A 23,319-nucleotide genomic window follows, 5' to 3' on the forward strand; every position below is an offset into this window, starting at 1 on the left:
TCTACTTAACAAGAACATGATAAACAAGGAATATGAAGGACCTGCAAAATAGGTCCTGTAACATTAAAAATGACTAGGGGTTCCAGATCTGGGATCTCTTCCAGCAACAAACGTAATCCCAGCCAATCCACATGGGGAGAACAGGATGCAAAATATATGCAAAACCAAGTAATGCATTCCATTCAGAAAATGTTTGGCACATCCCCCCCCATCTGACTCAGTGCCCCCCTTAATATATTGCAACCACTGCTCATTTCTTTTCCTGCCCTGCCCCACTATATGGCCACATTAGGAGAGCCCCCTCCCCCCCCTAATGTGGGAAAGGGTTGCTGTTAGCCCAACACACCTCACAGGGTTATTTATTTGATTTACATAAGCGTGGGATCCCTTCCTCCCACTTACCCATTGTTTCGTTAATTATTTTTATGCTTTATTGGTTTTATTGCAATTTCTTCCTCTGGTGATTGTTAGCTGCTCAGAACTGTGAGATTTGGGAGAAGGGGGTGGGGGCGGCTCAGCAAAGGAGCTTAATAGTTGTTAGTACGGACAATCCTCAATGCAGGGACCCACAATTGAGCCCAAAATTTCCATTACTAAGTGAAGCTTTTGTTAAGTGAGTTTTGCCCCATTTTACGACCTTTCTTGCTAGTCGTTAAGCGAATCACTGCCGAAGTTAACAACACGGTTGTTCGGTGAATCCGGCTTCCCCGTTGACTTTGTTTGTCAGGAGGTCACAAAAGGGACAGTGCAACCGTCATAAATATGAGTCAGTTGTTGAGCGTCTGAATTTTGATCACAGAATCAGTCCTGCAACGGTTGTACGTGTGAAAAAAGGGCTGTAGGTCACTTTTTTTCCAGGTTAATTTTCAACGTTCACTAAGTGAACTGTTGTAAGTTGAGGACTGCCTGTAAACATTCTGCTCCTCATGCTGCAGCCTCGGAGAGGAGCAGATTCTACTTCAGAGGCACCCTGAGCATGGCCTACTTTGCTGGGCCATTTAGGAATCGCGGAAGCGGCTTCTTGGATGAGAAGCAAAACGTCTTCAAGGGACAGACTGAAAGTCCAATTGCCTTTTGAAAAAAGCACTTTTGGGGACAGTATTGACTGATCGCCACACAGGAATAGCTTTTTCCCAAATGCCTTATTTCCTTGGAAACCTTGGAAGTTCTAGGCAGAATTTGGAAGATGCGGGCTTTTAAAAAAAGAAGAGGAGGAAGCTTCTACGTAGAACATTTGGGATGAGTAACGTAATTGTGGAACGACAAAATGTGGAAGGCTGCCACCCTCATTTGGTACTTAAACTCTGTAGTGTCTTCCTATAATTGAAAAAAAATGGTTTGGGGTTGGTGATTGAGCCCACCCACCCACCCCGTGCCAAAGGTTGTCTGATGTCCTCTATTAAGTACAGGTAGTAGTCCTTGATTTACAACCATCCATTTAGTGGCCATTCAAAATTACAATGATGAGACTGAAAAACGTAATTTACAACCAGTCCTCACAGTTACCCAATGGAACAGCTAGCTCGCCTTCAGAAGTGGTGGGAGATTCATCCCTGGAAGCTTGCAAGAAGAGACTGGACTGCCATCTGTCAGAAATGATATAGGGTCTCCTGCTTGAGTGGGGGGTTGAACTAGATGACCTCTAAGGTCCCTTTCCAACTCTGTTCATCTATGCAGAAGTTGTGTTCAGAAGTGGTGGGAGCTTTATCCCTGGAGGCTTTGAAGAAGAGGCTGGACTGCCATGTGTCAGAAATGGTATAGGGTCTCCTGCTTGGGAGGGGGGTTGAACTAGATGACCTACAAGGTCCCTTTCCAACTGTGTTCGTACAGAGGTTGCCTTTGGAAGTCGTGGGAGCTTCATCCCTGGAGGCTTTCAAGAAGAGACTGGACTGCCACCTGTCAGAAATGGCGTAGGGCAGGGGTCCCCAAACTTGGGAACTTTTAAGACTTGTGGACTTCAACTCCCAGAATTCGCCAGCCAGCATGGTCTTAAAGTTCCCAAGTTTGGACACTCCTGATCTAACGGAATCTCCTTCTAATATCTCTCGGCCCCCACACCGTCTCCCCATACGCTTTCATAAATGGGGTTTAATTTTTGCCATGAAATTTTCCCAAGACTATATTATATTCTGTGAGTTGAAGTCCACAAGTCTTAAAGTTCCCAAGTTTGGACACCCTTGGGGTAGGGTCTCCTGCTTTGGGGGGGTTGGACTAGATGACCTACAAGGTCCCTTTCCAACTCTGTTCAGCTGCATTTGCCATTGCGAAAAGAAAAAAGGGGCGTGGGAAAGGCCCAGCCCGCAGCTGCATCACATGCTCCTCCCCGGCGCCCCCCTCCCTCTCCGCCCGCTCAGTCGCCCTCCCATTGGCCAGGCAGCGGCTAATGGCGGTGGGCGTGGCATCCGAGCGGGCGCGATGGCTGCCGAGGGGCTTCGGCTGCTGCTGCTGCTTCTGCTCTTCTTCTCGTTCCGTGGGGCTTTAACGCGGAGCTCCGCGGGGCCGCGCTACTCCCCCGACTGGCCCAGCCTGGATGCGCGGCCGCTACCGGGCTGGTTCGACGCGGCCAAGGTCGGGATCTTCGTGCACTGGGGGGTCTTCTCGGTGCCCGCCTGGGGCTCGGAGTGGTTCTGGTGGCACTGGAAGGGCGAGCTCCAGCCCGGCTACGAGAGCTTCGTCCGCCGTCACTTCCCTCCGGGCACCACCTACGCCGACTTCGCCCCGCGCTTCTCCGCCGTCGACTTCCAGCCGGAGGAGTGGGCGCAGCTCTTCCAGGACGCCGGGGCCAGGTCAGCCCCCTCCCCCCCCGCCAGCCCCTGGGGTAGTAGCCGTGCCTGCCCCGAGCCGGATCCCACCTCCCATCATTCCCGGCCGCGGGATCCTCGGGGGGCTGAGGGATAGGAGAGGGAACCATCCCAACGCCTGCCGCAGAGTCGATATCGCTGCTGTTGCTTATTGTTGTTGTTGTTATATTTAGACCAGATGTTTCTGGTCTAAAAATAAGACCAGATGTTTCTGGTCTAAAAATAAGACTTCAAAGTCCCAATGAAAAAAGAACAAGAGCAACCAATAACATAGCCTATTGAACATAGGATGTTTGAGGAAATGTTGGCCTTTGAACTCTGGTGCTGGAGAAGACTCCTGCGAGTCCCTTGGATTGCAAGGTCATCCAACCGTCAGTCCTAGAGGAGATCAACCCTGGCTGCTCTTTAGAAGGCCAGATCCTGAAGAGGAAACTCCAATACTTTGGCCACCTAATGAGAAGGAAGGACTCATTGGAGAAGAACCTGATGCTGGGAAAGACTGAGGGCAAAAGAAGGGGACGACAGAGAATTAAGATGACTGGATGGAGTCACCGAAGCAGTCGGCGTGAGCTTCAATGGACTCCAGAGGACGGTAGAGGACAGGAAGGCCTGGAGGAACGTTGTGCATGGGGTCGCGATGGGTTGGACACGACTTTGCAATTAACAAGAACAACAACAAACATAGGCTGTGTTCCCAGGCTCGATACAGCTAGCTTACCCAAGAGAGAGGGAGGGCGACCCCACCAGTCTCGGGGAAACAAACAGATTATATATAAAGGTGATAGGTAGTAAAAATACATGAAAACAAAATTGCAAGGAAATTGTTAAACCAGCAGGACATGCAATGAGAGAAAGCCGTCAGAACAATGAGACAGAGATACAGAAAAGGTTAATTTCAGATTCCTACAAACGCTAGTAGAGAAAAAGCTATAAGACTGGAAAGCATTCCAATATCCCCATCACTGCCCCAAGCCAGCTAGCAAAACCAGGATATTTTAAGGTCTTTCTGGAATGGCAGAAGGATGCAGGCAGATCTCACCTCCTGCATCAGAATGTTCCAACAGGACAGGTATAATGATATAATAGCCATAAAATAATATCTATTCCCAAGCATCAATGATTCTGTACAGAATAAGGTTTTGCAAAGGTCTCTACATCTGGTGTAACTCAATAGGGTGGAATACACCAGGCTAAAAACCCTCAACATTCCATATTTTTGGTATATCCTTAATCATATTCACGTTTTAACTTACTTCTTTTCCCACATTCACCTTATAAATGCTAAACCTTGGTGAAATGTCAAAAGAGGATGAAGTTCCTTCTAATGCTTTGTCTTTGGTTCCTACAGGTATGTGGTGTTTACCTCTAAGCATCATGAAGGCTTCACCAACTGGGGGTCGGAAGCATCCTGGAATTGGAATTCAGTGGATACTGGTCCCCACCGTGACCTGGTTGGTGAATTGGGGGAGGCTGTCCGAAAAAGGTAGCTGTCTGATTTTAAAGGGGGGGGGGAGTCAGGAAGATGCAGGAAAAAAAGCAGATTTACTAATCAGCTACTAACTATTTTTTTGTTTGTTTAATCTTAGAAACATATCCTTTGGACTATATCATTCCCTTTTTGAATGGTTTCATCCATTGTATTTACTGGACAAAAAAAATAGCTTCAAGAGCCAGTTTTTTGTCTCTGAGAAGACACTTCCAGAACTCTATGAACTTGTTTTAAGGTAAGAGCTGAATATTTTTGGACTGTGAAATAGTAGAGAATATTCGTAACTCAGGTTGTAGATTCCTCTTCTGTTATATGTCAGTGATGCATGCATAACACACATACACACACCTGCGCATATGCATGCAGGCCGCCGCACCTCCCACCCCCCGGGTGGGGGTTCACCCTCCCCAGGCTCCAGAGGCTTTCTTGAAGCCTGCAGAGGGCAAAAAACGGCCCCACGGGCCCAACCAGAAGTTCGGAAACAAACTTCCGGTTGGCCCATTGGGCCTGTTTTTTTGCCCTCTCTAGGCTCTGGAGGCTTTCCTGGAGCCTGGGGAGGGCAAAAACAGCTTTCCCCAGCCCTCCAGAAGGCCAAAAACCAGCTGGCCGGCGCATAGGGCTGCCGTGCTGGCAAATATGGTTAGGCGTGCCATAGGTTTGCCATCATGGATATGGGTCTTGTATGTTGTTGTGGTCAGTTGGCCATGTGACTTGTTATTTGAATTCATCTACACCAACTGGCAGTCAAGCGGCATGACCAGACGTCCCTCATCTCCAGCCACATCGACAATGAGCACCACCAGTTTGATTGGGACAAAGCCAAAGTCGGCCACGCCAAAACCCATCATGCACACAAATTCATTGAAGCCGGTTACTCTACAAATGGATCCATCAATAAACATTGATTTAGAACCAGCATAGGAACCTATATGAAACCGGACCATCCATACAACCAATCGATGACAGAACCAACCACCTCACCAGCTGAATTTCACGCCACGCAAACAACCAGTCACGCTACCCACTGACCACAACAACGCACAAGACATGTATAAATGGAAGTTGGGTGAAACAGCTCACCCAAAATCTCGCTGAAGATTTTACCTAGTCTACTAACAAAGTGTCCAGGAGCTAAACTGCAAGCCTGAACAAGCCAAAAATTTTGGACTGTGTAGATCAGGGGTGTCCAAAGTTGAGAACTTTAAGACTTGTGGACTTCAATTCCCAGAATTCCCCAGCCAGCATGGCTGGCTGGGGATTTCTGGGAGTTGAAGTCCACAAGTCTTAACGTTCTCAACTTTGGACACTCCTGGTCTAGATGGATGGCAATCCTCTAGGCTGAGAAAATTTACAAACCCCAGTCCTTCTTCCTCTCCTCTATCAGCTCTGCTCTAGAAATGCTTTCTCAAAAAGTAGAGCTAGTTTTGCTATTCCTAAATAAGTGTTCCATGGATTGCTGCCTTAACCTTCACCATATGCTTTGCTCCTTTGGGAGGTGAGAACGATTCCCTTCAGTTTCTTATTTTGGATTTTTAGAGCTTGAGAGAGAAGGGTTGAGGCAGTTTCTAAACTAGAAGTTCTTGTACATATAATGTACACATATAATATATAATGTGCAAATATTAAATACTGTGCACATATATAATGTATAAATATTATATAATGTACAAATATAAACGGTTCTATTTCATTAATTAATTACAAAGTCGTCATGGAGAAGACTAATCTTGGCAGGATGATCAGTCATAAAAATATCCCTATAAAAAACAGGGAAACCACAAGCAACCACAAGTAATAAATCTTACTTTAGGATCAGAGGTTTATTGTTTCATGAGCAATTTTGAACATGAGGAGTAAACATAGCATTACTTAGATTAGCAACTTATTGCAATAAGCTCCACTGACTTAGCTGAGTCCAGCAAGAAGTCCAGAAATTTCTCCTCAACTTAGAACTGAGGAGAAATTTCTTGACAGTGAGAACAATTAATCAGTGGAACAGCTTGCCTCCAGAAGTTGTGAATGCCCCAACACTGGAAGTCTTTAAGAAGATGTTGGACAGCTATTTGTCTGAAATGGCGTAGGGTTTCCTGCCTAGGCAGGGGGTTGGACTAGAAGACCTCCAAGGTCCCTTCCAACTCTACTATTGTATTGTATTGTAAGGATTAGCTACGGCCAGCGGCCCTAAACTCTTCCCAAGACATTCTTTTTATACTTTTCTGCACACATTTCACAACTTCCTTCCTTGTTCTGTCTTGCTTTCTTACTGACTGTCACTGACCGTCACTCTCTGCAAACACCCGTGTACATTTGACGTTCTCAGACACTTGTTTCCTTCAGTTCCTCATTCCCCACCTTATCATTCTTCCTGCTCTAAATACATCCATATAAAGTACAAACTTTGTAGAAAATGCAGACACAAGTTAGCACATTAGAAATATTACTCCAGTACATTTTGCAATTACCGTATTTTTCAGAGTATAGGATGCACCTTTTCTCCTCAAAAAAGAGGCTGAAAACCTGGGTGCGTCTTATACATTGAATACAGCATTTTTTTGCCTCCCGAAGCCCCGCCCCTTCACCAAAATGGAGGCTTGCAGAGAGTTCCTGGGGGCAAAAATGAGAAAAAAACGGGCCGTTTTTTGCCCCCAGCAGCAGTCTATAAGCCTCCATAAGGCTATGCATGCAATTTTTTTGACAAAAAAACGAGCCTGTTTTTGCAAAAAATGGCATGGTTTTTTGCTCGTTCCCCCCCCCCCCCCCCCGAGCACCCTGCAAGCCCCCCCAAGACTATTCATGCCTTTTTTGGGGGGGAAAACGGACCAGTTTTCATGAAAAACGGGTCATTTTTGTGAGGTTTACAGAGTGCAAAAACTTTTTTTTTCTTTTGCAAAGCTCTTTGATTGATGAGAATTAGACTGATCAAGTGCTATGCCAGCAGAAATAAAGTCTTAGGTGCTGCAGATTGTCAGCTATATCCTTCTCCAACACATGGATAAATACACCTGGAAACATCTACCTACCTACCTACTCTCTCTCCCTACCTATTTACTGTATTTCTCTCTCTCTCTATCCCTTTATCTACCTACCTACTTATCTAACTACTCTCTCTCCCTACCTACCTACTGTATTTCTCTCTCTTTCTCTCCCTCTCTATCCCTCTATCTACCTAACTACTTTTTAAAAAAATTTGTCTTCAAAACCTTTGTGCGTCTTATACTCCATGGCGTCTTATACTCCAAAAAATACGGTATGTTAGTTTAAAACTTTGGTTCAGTGAGGCCTGCAAGCTCACTCCTAGGCCTATTATCTGCAACTTTCCAGTGGATATTTTTCTCCTCTCACAATCCAAAACAGGTAGTCCTCAACAGTGTGTTGAAGTTACAATAGCACTGAAAAAGTGACACGATCATTTTTCACACTCACATTCATGGCAGCATCCCCATGGTCACATGATCAAAATTTGGCCGCTCGGCAACGAGCTCGTATTTCTGACGGTTGCAGCATACCGGGTCATGTGATCACCTTTTGCAACCCATCAACAAAGAAGCCAGATTCACTTAGCAACTGTGTTAGTAATTTAACAACTGCCATAAAATGGGGCAAAAATCATTTAACAAATCTCTCACCTATCATCAGAAATTGTGGTCATAAGTCAAGAACGCAGCCGTTAAAATCTTTTGATTTTATCACTTGTCTGTTTAGGTATAAGCCGGACCTTATTTGGTCGGATGGCGATTGGGAAGCTCCAGATACGTATTGGAATTCAACTTCCTTCCTTGCCTGGCTATACAATGATAGCCCAGTAAAGGTATCTGCCCTTGCAGCTGTTTAGATCTGGAGGCTCTTCTCCTGTTTGCTTAAACTAAGAAATAATTAAGCTCCCCGTTAGGAGAGCGAGTATGCAGAGAAGCGTAATGAGAGTGATGTGGAATAACACGCACAAACCAACATAGACACTGAATAGTATAAAAATATAATAGTTTACTATGTAGAAATATAGAGGTATTCAGAGTCCGGTTAACAGTCCAAGTCATACATGGTTCAGTAATTCAGTTATCAAAATAGTCAGTCTAACACACAAAGTATAGCTAAACAGTAGCAAACCACAATACCTCAAAATACACCGACCAGCATCTAACAAAACAGAGAGAGCTAACAGCCATTCTGGCTCCCTCTTATGGCTGCTTGAGGTAACAAACCAATTACATCTCTTAAGCATTTAAAGTGACAGTAAAGTAATCATAGCTTATATACATTGCCAAGCCAAGCCTAGGGTTACATCCCTAACAGGATCCATTAAAATGACTTCTGATACTTGGGTCCTTTGCACCTGGTTACATCCGAAACGAAACTTTGGCCTCGTTTTCCTGGCCCTGCGGGGAGAGGTAACCTGGTGTCACTGGAGGGTTTATAGGTTGGGACAGAGGTGATATTCAATAGGTTCTGACCAGTTCTGGAGAACCAGTAGCTGAAATTTTCAGTAGTTCGGAGAACCAGTAAATGCCACCTCTGGCTGGCCCCGCCCCCATCTATTCTCTGCCTCCCGAGTCCCAGCTGATCGGGAGGGAATTACAGTAACCTTCCCCTGGAGTGGGGTGAGAATGGAGATTTTACAGTATCCCTGCCTTGACGTGGAGAGTGAATGGAGATTTTACAGTATCCTTCCCCTGCCATGCCCACCAAGCCATGCCACACCAATCAAGCCACACCCACAGAACCAATAGTAAAAAAAAATTTGAATCCCACCACTGGCTTGGGCACCTCGGGAAATAAGAAATGCAAAAAATTCCTATCCTACATATTACAAAGAAATGTGGAGAGAACCTAGCTACGCTTAGTAGTTCCAACGCCATGTGTAGAAAGTTTAAGACTGTAGAGGAGAGCGATGGGCGGTGCCAACAGCATCAAGAACCAACCTTGAAGTGCAGCCTGGAGGCGTTGCACCAGTTGGCCTATTCTTGTGCCTGCTCTCAGTCAAATCATGAGGCTCTTTGGAGATATATTATAGTAAGGCTTAATATTTAGATAGGAGAGCAGAGGAAATCTGAGTTAATCTGCATGATTAACATTAGCATGCAGAACTAATTGTGTCTAAGACAAGTCACCTAAGTTAGCCTGCAGCAATTCTTGGTATCTCGGCAAGATAAATTATTTGTAGTATTTGTTAATTAGAGCTATGCATTCTATTTAAAATGGGTGCCTTGCCAAGTGAATTGGTACAATCGAGCACCAACTTTGCAGCATTAAAGTAACTATATTCCCTGCTTCAAAGGCTTTTGTCTGGCTAGGTATAGCACATGCGCCCCCATGTACAGAAAACACTTTCACTAGATTTGTTTTGTTCTTGGATCAAAATAAAGCATGTTCTTTGTTTTGTAGACATCCTTTTACTTTCCCTTCTGTAAGTTGCTACCTCTGTGAAGGGATGGATAAAAATTCCCCTCGTATATATGTGCTAGTCGTTCCCGACTCTAGGGGGCAGTGCTCATCTCCGTTTCAAAGCCAAAGAGCCAGCGCTGTCCGAAGACGTCTCCGTGGTCATGTGGCCGGCATGACTAAACGCCCAAGGCGCACGGAACGCTGTTACCTTCCCACCAAAGGTGGTCCCTATTTTTCTACTTCCCTTTTTTACATGCTTTCGAACTGCTAGGTTGGCAGAAGCTGGGACAAGCTCACTCCGTTACGCAGTGCTAGGGATTTGAACCACTGAACTGCCGACCTTCCAATCGATAAGCTCTCCGTCTTAGCCACTGAGCCACCGCGTCCCACTGAAAGGATGGATAGCTACAAACCATCCCTAACCTTTGCCTTCTGACACAAATTTGAAAACAGAGATTCTGGGCTAGGCATCCTGTAACCCTCAAGAAGTAGATCAGTGTTTTTTCAACCTTGGCAACTCTAAGATTGTGGCTTTCGATTCCCAGAATTCCCCAGCCAGCATTTCTGTCCGCCCCCTCTTAAAGTTGCTAAGATTGAGAAAAAAATAATGTAGATGAGCTGGGATTTTCAGAATCCCTAACCAGGCTGACTGGGGCTGCTGAGAATTGCAATTGATTGATATTTGCAAGACGCTTCCTTCCTATCCCAAGGGATGCTTTCCCTTGATTTGGACGGATCTATCCACAGTCGAAGAGCTCAGACGGAGTAACATTGTGTGAGTCAGCCCACTTTGGAGGTTTCTGGCAAGGGCTGCCCCCAAAGCCTTTAGCTTTACTCTTAAAAGACAGCAATGCAACCCACCAACTTCCAAGGTTCCTTCTGGATTTCTCTCTCCAGGATACCGTGGTGGTGAACGATCGATGGGGCATCAATTGCTCCTGCAAACATGGGGGCTACTACAACTGCCAGGATAAATTCGAGCCCAGCTCTCTTCTAGACCACAAGTGGGAGATGTGCAGCTCTCTTGACATAAGGTCATGGGGATATCGCAGCAACATGCAAGTTTTTGAAGTCATGAATGAGTTCACCATTATTCAGGTAAGCCCCGGGAAGGATAAGCGGAAGCTGTGGGGATGCCCAGTTCGCTGGAACCTACAAAGAGTTGCTGGAGCTGCAACAATGCCATTAACACTCTTAGACTTACAGGTAGTCCTCAACTTATGACCCAAAATTTCTTTGATAAGTTAGCAAGGTAAAGGTTCCCTTCTGTAAGTTGCTACCTCTGCAATGGGTTCACTTAATGACCGCCACATTCGTTTCATGGCCACCACTCAAAATGTCCTAAAATCGAGTCAGTTGATGATCTGCTTAATGAGCAGCATGACATACAGCCGTAATTCAGTGCTCAATTATTGTCATAAGTCAAGGACTACCTTGTAGGCACTTTGGCATCCACCAGGTCCCCTGTATGTCTTGATTTACCGTTTTGTTTCCTGTAGAAGACTCCTGATGCTATTGGAAGAATTTACTTTTGTAATAAAAATAAATAACCGAGGAGCAAACAAACAAACAAACCCAAGTATTACTTTGTACTACACCCATGATGGGGAACCTACGTCACGTGTGTCAGAGGTGGCATGCAGAGCTCTCTCTGTGGGCACATGCAACATTGCCAACACCTCTTCCAGATTCCGTCATGCACACTGGCCAGCTAGTCTTCGCTACTTTCCATTCAATTAATAGGCCCCTTTCGTTTCCTTACACTGGCAATAATGTAGAGGGCATTTTGGAGCATCATGTGCCCAAGAAGACGTGCCTGAATATAATTTAGACTTCAGTATTGATCAGCTTTCTAACTGATGCTACAAGCTCTGAGATAACAGGCTTTAGCCTGGTGGCCAGCTGCACTTCCAGATTCCGGCGCATACACGCATGCCAGAACCCAGAAAAGAGCAGCTGGCTGGTGCGCAGGCGCACGATGGAACCCAGAAGAGCAGCTAGCTGCTGTGTGCATGCGCACCGACCACTTTCTCTCTTCCAGGTTCTGGCACTCCGGCGCATGCGCACCTGCTCCAGTTTTCAGTGCTTGGTGCCGAGAAGGTTAGCCCCCACTGTCCTAGACCTCTAATTCCATACAGAGCATTCACTGGCTTTCTTAGAAAATATGGCTGATGGGAGGCTCCTTCCCAGTCTTTAAAACTCTACTTCCCCCTCCCCATGCTATACTCATTCTCCCCACCTCCCGTCCGCAAAGACAATCTGGGATGAAAGATTTTAGGAATATGAGGGGATGGAAGCAAGCCACCTCACTATTAATTTCCCAATCAATCAATAAATACACCGTATTTTTTGGAGTATAAGACGTACCTTTCTCCCTCAAAAAAGAGGCTGAAAAACAATGCGTCTTATACACTGAATACAGCATTATTTTGCTTTCTGAAACCCCGCCCCTTCACCAAAATGGATGTGCATAGTCTTTAGGAGGCTTTCAGAGAGCTGGGGTCTTGGGAAGGCAGAAATGAGTGAAAAACAGGCTGTTTTTTGCTCAATTTTGCCCCCCTAGCTCCCAAAAGTACTCTATAAGCCGCCTAAAGGTTATGCATGCAATTTATTTGACAAAAAACGCCCTTTTTCACGAAAAATGGACCATTTTTTGCTCGTTTTGGGGGGGCCACCCCCCAGGAGCACTATGCAAGCCCCCTAAAGTTTACTCATGCCTTTTTGGGGGGGGGAACAGGCCCATTTTTGCAAAAAACGGGCCGTTTATGGGAGGTTTGCAGAGTGCAAAAACTTTTTTTTTTAATTTGCCTCTTGAAAACCTTGGTGCGTCTTATACTCCAAAAAATACAGTACATATTTCAATACCTTGGCAGAAGTTCTGAGCTATGCAGATGCTTTCATGGCAGCATGCCCAATGTTTTCAAAAGCCTGGAATGCCACCAGACTAAAAGTGTTGCTGTAAAGCAGGGGTGTCCAAACTTGGGAACTTTAAGACTTGTGGACTTCAACTCCCAGAATTCCCCAGCCAGCTCTGCTGGCTGGGGAATTCTGGGAGTTGAAGTCCACAAGTCTTAAAGTTCCCAAGTTTGAACACCCCTGCTGTAAAGGGTTTAAAATACATTTTCGTTCCCTTTCTACTTTTCGCCACAGCAACTGGTGCACACTGTCAGTTACGGGGGAAATTATCTTCTCAATGTGGGGCCCACCAAAGAAGGACAGATTGCTCCAATTTTCCAGGAGAGGCTCCTGGCCCTTGGCTTGTGGCTGAAGGTGAACGGGGAGGCCATCTATGAATCCAGGCCTTGGCGGACGCAGAAGGAGAACCGCAGTGAGGAGACCTGGTAAGGCAAAGTTGTTTGAGATAGGATGCTCATTGTCGGACACTCGGCTGCATTGAACAGAACAAAACAGAATGACAGAGTTGGAAGGGACCTTGTAGGTCATCTAGTCCAACCCCCCTCCCAAGCAGGAGACCCTACATCATTTCTGACAAATGGCAGTCCAATCTCTTCTTGAAAGTCTCAAGTGATGAAGCCCCCACAACTTCCAAAGGCAACTTCCGTTCCATTGGTTGATTGTTCTCACTGTCAGAAAGTTCCTCCTTATTTTTAGGTTGAATTGCATTGTTTCTAACACTTCTATGAGCAAAAAAATTGGCATTGCAGGTAGTCCTCGACTTACGACCACAATGGAGCTCAAGATTTCCAGAGCTAAGTGAGACAGTTAGTAGATGAATTTTGCCCCATTTTTACAACTTTGGTAGAGGACAGGAAGGCCTGGAGGAACGTTGTCCATGGGGCCGCGATGGGTCAGACACAACTTCGCACCTAACAACAACAGGTACATTCAGAAAAATAGCTGAAGGAATAGCCATCAAGCTTCCCAGTTAAGGTTTAAACATGTATTATTTTTACTGAGGTGGTAGACAGCAACTTTTGCAAGAAGGCTACATGTGATGCTTCACTTTGAAGATGCAGGGGAAAAAATCTGGTTAAATAGAGATAAATAGTGTAAATTCAGTTGACTGAACATTAGAGCCCCCTCCCCTCCTTTACTGTTCACAGTCTATGAATATTTGTTTTCAAAATTGACTCTTTTACTGCTTTGTGCTACTTTGGACTTTAGTGACAGGACGTGGCTAGATTACAGCCTTTTGCAACTGCTGTTCAAAGGACTCTCCTAGTACCCTCTCCTTGTCCAAAGATAATTAAGCTTAAGGCTTTGTTTATTTTAGTTGATTTGCTAGTGCTTTGATGGATCTGTGGAAGGTAAGAGAAAGATGGTAGGATTGCTTTTATTCTGTAAAACTGTTAGTGGTACTAGTGCGGTTAAGCACTAGCAATGAACCCCAGGTCGAGGTTATAACAGAGCAACCCTGTAAAGTATACGCAGCGTGCGATAGATAAAGCAACCACACTGAATAATGGATAGTAAAGTAACAAAATAAACTTTACTTTTTGAAGAATATAGCAAAATCCATAAACACAGCCAAAAAGTCATACACAGAAAAAACAGTCCAATACCACCAAGATAACTTGGATACAAGTAGCAAATAACTTACACACAGTAAGTAGTAGCAACAGTAGTAACAGTTAGACAGCAGTTATCATACATCAATCAAGAGAGAGAGAGAGAGAGAGACAACATCAGCTGCAATTTAAATGCTGTAATCTACTAATTAGCAGATCTCCTCTCTTAAAGATACATAACATGCCTTGTGCAATATATTGTCTACCCAACTTGTTGGTTACACCCTAACAAAAACAGACAAAATCTGATTTCCTCCCGGCTTCCTTTTAAACGGAAACCTAAAATCGTATGAAAACCTCCCTGATTCTAGCCCAGCTGTGAAGGAGTGACACGTGGATGCAATCAAGATCAAGGGAGGTACTATTACCACTCTATAAAGCCCTAGTAAGACCACACCTAGAGTACTGCATCCAGTTTTGGTCACCACACTATAAAAATGTTGAGACTCTAGAAAAAGGGCAGAGAAGAGCAACGAGGGTGATTAAGGGACTGGAGGCTAAAACATATGAAGGACAGTTACAGGAACTGGGCATGGCTAGTCTAGTGAAGAGAAGGACCAGGGGGAGACATGATAGAAGTCTTCCAATGTTTGAGGGGCTGCCACAGAGAGGAGGGGGTCAAGCTATTTTCCAAGCACCCAAAGGCCAGACAAGGAATAATGGATGGAAACTGACCAAGGAGAGATTCAACCTGGAAATAAGGAGGAACTTTCTGACAGTGAGACCAATCAACCCATGGAACAGAAGTTGCCTCCAGAAGTTGTGGGAGCTTCATCACTTGAGACTTTCAAGAAGAGATTGGACTGCTATTTGTCAGAGATGGTGTAAGGTCTCCTGCTTGAGGGGGGCGGGGGAACTTGGACTAGATGACCTATAAGGTCCCTTCCAACTCTGTTAATCTGTTATCTGTTATGGTCATAAACAAGGGTAGTTTTGGAGGTTATCTCAAGACAAAGAGAAGATTAGAAGAGCCTGTCTCTGCAGTGGCAGTTTGTGGAAAGTTTTGCATAGGTTTTGCCAGTTCCCCTGCCATGTTGTTGACGGCAGCAGTTGAAAAACAAGGACGGACTGTAATGCAATATTTGCATGTTTGGAGGGTGTGCGAGGCTGAGGGTTTCATCACACAGGGCTGACCAGCCCCGGCGTGTGAGAAAAGCTAAGTGCTCTGGCCTTCACCTTCAGTCAAAGTGATCAAGGGAAAGAGTTGCACAAATGAAAAGGGCCTGTTATCTCCAAGGTGGATCGTGGCTTGTCTGTTTCAATATTTCCATGTTGCTTACCACAATTCCAAGTGTTTTTGTGCCTTGTGTTCCTCTCCAGGTACACCTCAAAGGGACCGGCAGTCTATGCTATTTTCTTGGTGTGGCCAAAAGACAGTGTGCTGACTCTTTCATCACCTGTTGTGTCTGCAAGTACTCAAGTAAGCAACATGAAAAATAAAGCCGGTTTGGAAATAACCTAGAGTAGCACATTGTGATGTTTTGGGAAATCTTAATTTGTTCTGTAAACTAGGTCAATTTCTTTTCCACAACAACACAGAAGTATCCCATAACAATAAATTATGCACAGAGGAAAGCCAAATGTGCAGGGTATCTGAAACAAGATGAATACCATCAAAATACCCCCAAACCCAACATTCTCCCCAACCAAAACAGTTGCTGATAAATGCAAATAATTCCCCCCCCCCCAAAAAAAAGCAGAACATAAAACTTTGGTTTTAACCAATGAATACCACACTTCAAAAATAATTTGGAGAAAATACTTTGCAACATGAATACAATACCTATCTGCAACTGTTTAATGCATCGCACTGAAGATGTTACCTAATTGGATAATGAAATGTCTGCAACAAAACAAATAGCAATAGCACTTAGATTTATATACCGCTTTACAGTGCTCTACAGCCCTCTCTAAGCAGTTTAAAGAGTCTGCATATATATGAAAGAAAGCAGTCTTGAAATTCTCCAAATCTGACAAATCTTAGATTCATATTCTAAGATTTCTAATTAAAAATAAATGGTTTACTGTAAGAACTTGAAAATCCAATTTCTCGATTAGAGGAAACTCTCTTACTAGGGCAACTGTAGCTGGAGGGATGCCAGACTGTTCCTGTAATAGGCAGGAAATGAAATGACTGAATGAGCAGCTTGCGGAATTCACCTTGTTAAATTGTTTTGTCTGGTGGTTCTTCTGTGTTGTAACTGTGGTGTACCTTTTGATCAGTCATTTTTAATTTGTGTAATGCTAACATACCATCCAGGGATGCAGTGGCTCAATGGTAAGACGCTGAGCTTGTCGGTCAGAAAGGTCGGCAATTCAGCGGTTCGAATCCCTAGCAACGCATAATGGAGTGAGCTCCCGTTACTTTTTCCAGCTTCTGCCAATCTAGCAGTTCGAAAGCACGTAAAAATGCAAGTAGAAAAATAGGGACCACCTTTGGTGGGAAGGAACAGCGTTCCATACTCCTTTGGCATTTAGTCATACCGGCCACATGACCACGGAGACGTCTTCGGACAGCGCTGGCTCTTCGGCTTTGAAACGGATATTAGCACTGCCCCCTAGAGTCGGGAACGACTAGCACATATGTGCGAGGAGAACCTTTACCTTAACATACCATGGAGGGATACAATTAGATTATGTTCTGTCCTTGGGAAAGAAAAAGATGCTGTTTTATGGCTGTTGCCGTTGAAGAGAAATCCTAATGCAGCTCCCCGTTGTTAAAAGTTAGACATGATTGACTTAGATCCCCAGACCTTGAGTTTGACACCCCTGGCATAGAGTCTCTAGCAGCTGAGCTCACCTGAACGAAGTTTTTTTTTTTTACCTTTTGTTTCTTATCCTTGGCAGATCACCATGTTGGGATTCTCCAAGCCTTTAAAATGGCAGTCTTCACCACAACAAGAATTGCAGGTCTTGTTGCCCTCAGAAAACCGCTGGCTTCTCCCATTCGAGCACGGCTGGACCGTGAAACTACTTGGAGTATCCTGACGGGAAATTTGGAAAGGAATCGCAGAATGATTGACTGTACTTTTTATCTCATGCTTAAACCTGGTGATTAAGGGAGCCTGAACAAATCTGAAAGAAGCTGCACTTAAAGAATGCTTTAGCATTTGCAGGCTGGCCATCCTCGCGCTTACCATTTTCAAAGGATGGTTGTAAATTAAGATATCCAGCTTGAGATAACCTCGATATAAGGCACAAAGCCAAAATAGTATTATGATACTTTGAAACTTCGCTTCGATGGAAAGAAAGATGTCTCAGGGGAATTATATTTTCTGGCACAAAACTGGCTGTGGAAAAGGCCTTTTGTTGTTGTTGTCTAGTTGCAAAGTCATGTCTGATTGCAACCACAACCCCATGGACAACGTTCCTCCAGGCCTTCCTATCCTCTACCATCCTCTGGAGTCCATTTAACCTCATGCCGACTGCTTCAGTGACTCCATCGTCCCAGTCTTCTTTTGCCCTCCATCCTTCCCAGCATGAGGCTCTTCTCCAGGGAGTCCTTCCTTCTCATTAGGTGGCCAAAGTATTTGAGTTTCCTCTGCAGGATCTGGCCTTCTAAAGAGCAGTCAGGGTTGATCTCCTCTAGGACTGACCGGTTGGATCACCTTGTAGTCCAAGGGACTCGCAGGCGTCTTCTCCAGCACCAGAGTTCAAAGGCCTCCATTCTTTGGCGCTCAACCTTCCTTATGGTCCAACTTTTACAGCCACCCATTGCAACTGGGAAAACCATAGCCTTGACTATAGGCACTTTTGTTGGCAGGGTGATGTCTCTGCTTTTTAGTATGCTGTCTAGATTTGCCATCGCTTTCCTCCCTAGGAGCAAGCGTCTTTTATTTCTTGGCTGCAGTTCCCATCTGCAGTGATCTTGGAACCCAGGAAAATAAAATCTGTCACTATCTCCATTTCTTCCCCATCGATTGGCCAGGAATTGAGAAGGTCGGATGCCATGATCTTAGTTTTAGTTTTTGGAAAAGACCTTAGTTGTCATTTTTTCCCTAGGAGCTGGCTTAGAAGCACAAATCTACTTTGCTCAATAAGTCCTGGATTGAAAAAAATGTTATAGGAGGTTTCTTCAGAAGGTGACTTCAAAAGCATCCAAAGAAGTTCTGATTGAGGTGGGAACAGAGAAGCTCCACTTCAAAATAAGCAGGGGACGAAGGGAACACAGAATGACCTGGGACTGCTAATAGCCAACCACTAAGAATAGATCCCATTATGGGGCAATAGAGAACGATATGCCAGGTGTACTGAAATGATGAAATGACTTGAGGAGAAGGAAAATAATGTCATTCTTGGAAAGCAGAGTATTATGACACGCAGTTTTGTTTTCGGGATTTCAGTATTGGGCAAGGAAAGGGCTCTCCTGGAAGGGACTCTGATGCTGTGTTTGTTTTCATGAAAGATACATGTTTCAAATAAAATCCAATCTACTGGTTCCACCTATGGAGGCGACAGATATAGTCATTTCTTATACTTTCTAGTCTTTTGTTGGTCATTCTTGCAAGATTTGGTAGCTCAAAAGATCCAATTGAAACCACTGCGTATTTACTACCCTGTTTCCCCCAAAATAAGCCCTCCCTGGATAATAAGCCTAATCGGGCTTTTGAGCCCATGCGCTAAAATAAGCCCTCCCCCGAAAATATTTAACCGCATGCACAGCCGGTCCCCACCATTTCCTGGGGGGGGAGGGGAACATGCCCCATGCACCCCACATGCCCCTGCCATCCACGCAGAATGGGCTTGCAATCCCTAGCTCCCGCGCCCCTTCTCTTAGTGGCAGCCGCAAAAAGAAAGACAGGCCCAGCGACGCTAGGGCTGGCAAGAGCGTGCCAGAAACAGAGACAGAACTTCTGGCCCTTCCTGGATCAGCTGATCTGCGGGCCGAGGTTAAGGGGCCTCCTGCACCTCAGAAATAATAAGACCTCCCTGAAAATAAGGCCAAGCGCTTATTTTGGGGGTCAAAAGAAAATAAGACCCTGTCTTATTTTGCTTGGGGAAACACATTAGGCCCCTTTCAGCCATAGGTTTCAGCCAATTATTTTTGCAAGCCTGATTATGACAAAATCTACTTCCCTCGCGGGTTTCTCATTCAATCTTCCTTTTGTTTCTCACCTTCCCTTTTGAATCTGTTTTTAATAAAGGAGATTGGAGAGGAAATACACTTCCGTTCCATCCCTCAAGGATGGCTCTGGTTTTCCAAATACAAGCCAGTCATATCCTTGTTTGGGAAAGAAAAAGTTTTTAGTCCCAAGATCGAGCAGTGGAGTCTAAACTGATGTTTCTCATTTAGAGACTGTAAGGAGAGAGCCTTGTGAGACAAAAAATCCGATAATACCCTTTTTCAAATAAACTGATTTTTTTTCCTTGCAAATGAATGTAACCCAGAGGGTAAGGATCAAGGAGCTGGCCTGATGCTCTCTCAAACAGGTCTTCTTTTGACAGTTTTTATAGTTCCTATTTTTCTTGAGGCCAGGACCACAGCTATCAAGCTGGGCTTGGGTTCATAGCAGACAGTTTTGCCAGAAATAATGGCCTCGAGAGAGGTGTGGTGCAGTGGGTTGAATATTTTCACCTCTCCACATTAGGAGAAGGGAACGGAGCAACGAATTAGCCAACACAAAGAACTTTTAAGTATTGTGTGGCTGGCATTTTGCAATTCTGAGAACATCCCCTTCCCATTCCATTAACGTGTCTCACCAATGGTCAGATAAGACAGAGAATGAGAAAGTGGGCGAATAGGCTAGAACCAAATTTCCAAAAAGAATAGCCTTTTGCATGCATGCATTAAATCAATGGTGGTAAATTAAGGAGAGGTGGGGATACAACAACATGTAGTCTCTACAGGTAGTCCTCGACTTACAATAGTTTGTTTAGTGACCAATGTTACAACAGTACTGAAAAAGTGATTTATGACTGTTTTTCAGAGTTACAACCTTTCCAGCATCCCCATGATCACGTGATCAGAATTCAGATGTTTGCAACTGGTTCATATTTATGACAGTGGAAGGGTCCCAAGGTCGTACGATCACCTTTTGCGACCTCCTGACAAGCAGTGAATGGGGAAGCCACACTCAGTTAACAATTGGGTTACTAATTTATCAACTGCAGAGATTCACTTAACAACTGAGACAAGAAATGTTGTAGAATAGGGCAAAATTCACTTAACAAATGTCTCAGTTAACAACATAAAATTTTTAGGCTCGGTTGTGGCTGTAAGTTAAGGTTTCAAGAGATGATTCTAATACAGATTTCTGTAATATATCAATCATGGTGCCTTTTTATTTTTTTCCTTATCAGCTTTTAAATGTTTTTTTTAAAATGAACAAACATTGAAATACATATAAATGTTTGCATTGGTCCCACTTCATGGTGCAGCAATCCTTGGAACAAATTTGAGTGGAGATATTACTTTTGGCAGATCATTAGCATGTTTTTGGGAATCGTATTAAAACACTGTTTTGCAGGAGCACACATTTTTGTAAAGTTACCTCTAGTTCAGTTGCCTTTCAACTGAAAGACGAATTTTGCCTGACTTTCCATTAAATCATGTGTAATAGAATTAACTGTATTTAGTTGAAAGACAAGACGAAAATATGTGCCACCGCGAATATTTTACCTCCCCCTCCAAATTTTATCTTTTAAGAGAGGATTGTTATAACTGGCAGAGACAATGGAGACAAAGAGGTCCTTACATTTTAATCCTCTTTTCAGGAATCAAAATCGAAGGTAATCTTTCTCAATTAACTTAGTACCTAAGCCATACTTGTAATAACTTTTTAATTTAGGATAATGTAATTACAGAAATTCTACATAGGCTTGCACTTCTGAGTAGAGTTTTTAAAGAAGGGGGAAGTTGAACTCACAGAATAAAAGCAAATTCTTTCGGGGCAAAGTTGAAACTGGCAATCTCATCTGGTGCATACCTTAATATTTCCAAAATGTTTGCTCAAGAGAAGGTAGGGCAAAAGACGGGCATCACAGTTCAGGTTTGGCTTCTGCAACCTCTTAAGTAACTTAACTGCAATTGGAACACTGCATCCAGTTTGGGTCGCCATGATAGAAAAAAAGATGCGGAAACTCTAGAAAGAGTGCAGAGAAGAGCAGCAAAGAGGATTAGGGGACTGGAGACTAAAACATAGGAAGAACGGTTGGCAAGAATTGGGCATGTCTAGTTTAATAGAAAGAAGGACTAGGGGAGACATGATAGCAGTGTTCCAATATCTCAGGGGTTGCCACAAAGAAGAGAGAGTCAAACTATTCTCCAAGGCACCTGAGGGTAGAACAAGAAGCAATGGGTGGAAACTAATGAAGGAGAGAAGCAACTTAGAACTGAGGAGACATTTCCTGACAGAACAATTAATAAGTGGAACAACCGATTAATCCAAAAGTTTTAACACATTTCACAAATCAGTGGAACAGCTTGCCTCCAGAAGTTGTGAATGCTCCAACATTGGAAGTTTTAAAGAAGATGTTGGATATCCATTTGTCTGAAGTGGTGTAGGGTTTCCTGCCTAAGCAGGGGGTTGGACTAGAAGACCTCCAAGGTCCCTTCCGTTATTCTATTCTATTCCATATTAACTGTCCATTCACAAGATAGGGGAATATAGTCTGTCAATAATCCAACTTATTTTAGCCTCAGTTTTAATTATTTAATTTACTCTTCATCAACGACTGAGCGGAAAGTTTCTGTCAGCCCGATACAGGTGGTACTCAACTTCCAAGCATTCATTTCGTGACCATTCAGAGTTACGGCACTGAAAAAGAGACTTGCAAACCAACACGCCCTCTCCATGGTTACGTCAATAACATTCAGGCGCTTGGCAAGAGTCATGTGATTATGACAGGGGTGTCCAAACTTGGCAACTTTAAGACTTGTGGACTTCAACTCCCAGCTCTGCTGGCTGGGGAATTCTGGGAGTTGAAGTCCACAAGTCTTAAAGTTGCCAAGTTTGGACACCCCTGGATTATGATGAGTGTTGCGTCCCAGGTCATGTGATCCCCATTTGCGATCTTCCCAGCCAGCTTCTGACAAGCTAAGGAGGGAAAGCTGGATTTGCTTAAAAACCTCACTTAACAACTGCAATACAGATAGACCTCGACTTACAACCATTCGTTAGTGACTTTGAATTTACAACAGCAGTAAAAAAAAAATGACTTATGACTGTTTTTCACAACTGTTGCAAACATCCCCATGACCACATGATCAAAATTCAGACCCTTGGCAACTGACTCCTATTTATGACCGTTGCAGTGTCCTGGAGTCATGTGATCACTTTTTTGCAATCTTCCAACACGCAAAGTCAATGGGAAGCCAGATTCACTTAACAACTGTGTAATTCACTTAACAACTGTTGCAGGAAATGGGGCAAATCTCATTTAACAAGTATTTCACTATTAAGCAACATAAATGTTGAGCCCAGTTGTGGTCACAACTCGAGGAGCACCTGTGATTCGCTGAACTGTGGCAAAAATATCTGAAACTTGGGCACATTTCACTCAACAACCACCTAACTTAGCAACGAGAGTTCTGATCCCAATTGTTATAAGTCGAGGACTAACTACATTTTCAAAGCGACTTTACTTTCAAACCACAGCTGTAGTATGTCAAAGTTGACTCGCAAAACATCCTCTGTGCTCTCAGCTTGACAAAGAAACCCGGGAGGGAGGGAGGCTAGGATGGGAATGTGTGGGGAGCTGGGAGGGAGAGAAGGAATTCAAGTGAGTCCTTTGCAGCTTGAGAAAATCTTACAACCCCAAAGTCAAGAGCAGAAGATTTTTGAAAGGTGCAGACTTGTTTTCCCAAAATAAAAAGATTGACCTGGATTCAGCGGTGGTATTCAGCCAGTTCGGACCGGTTCAGGCGAACTGATAGTGGCGACCTGTGGGTGCACCAGCCCACTCGCTCCGGTTCTATGCAGTCCTATTTAGCCACGTTTTCTAAGCCGCGTGCATGCGTCCAAGCCACCTGTGCAAGCAAAGTGCATGCGCGGAAGGCCGCACACATGCATGGAATGCGTGCACGCTCATGAAGCGAGCATGCTCACATTGTCGGTGCGTGGCAAATCAGTGGTAAATATTGTCACTGCGTTAAATTGTTTGCTAGCCGAGCTGAGTTATT

General features: G+C 44.3%; 1 protein-coding gene across 1 annotated transcript; it reads left to right on the top strand.

The window, feature by feature from the left end:
* Nucleotides 1–2,382: 2,382 nt before the first annotated feature.
* Nucleotides 2,383–18,644, top strand: FUCA1 (alpha-L-fucosidase 1). Its single transcript, XM_081961962.1, has 8 exons — nt 2,383–2,786; nt 4,150–4,284; nt 4,388–4,525; nt 7,993–8,098; nt 10,567–10,767; nt 12,820–13,010; nt 15,519–15,618; nt 17,046–18,644. Exons 1-8 carry the CDS (start codon nt 2,416–2,418, stop codon nt 17,184–17,186), a joined length of 1,383 nt encoding a protein of 460 aa, XP_081818088.1. The 5' UTR covers nt 2,383–2,415; the 3' UTR covers nt 17,187–18,644.
* Nucleotides 18,645–23,319: the final 4,675 nt, after the last annotated feature.

Source organism: Natrix helvetica (genome assembly GCF_964273705.1).
Source record: "Natrix helvetica genome assembly, chromosome: 9".
NCBI classification, from domain to species: domain Eukaryota; kingdom Metazoa; phylum Chordata; class Lepidosauria; order Squamata; family Natricidae; genus Natrix; species Natrix helvetica.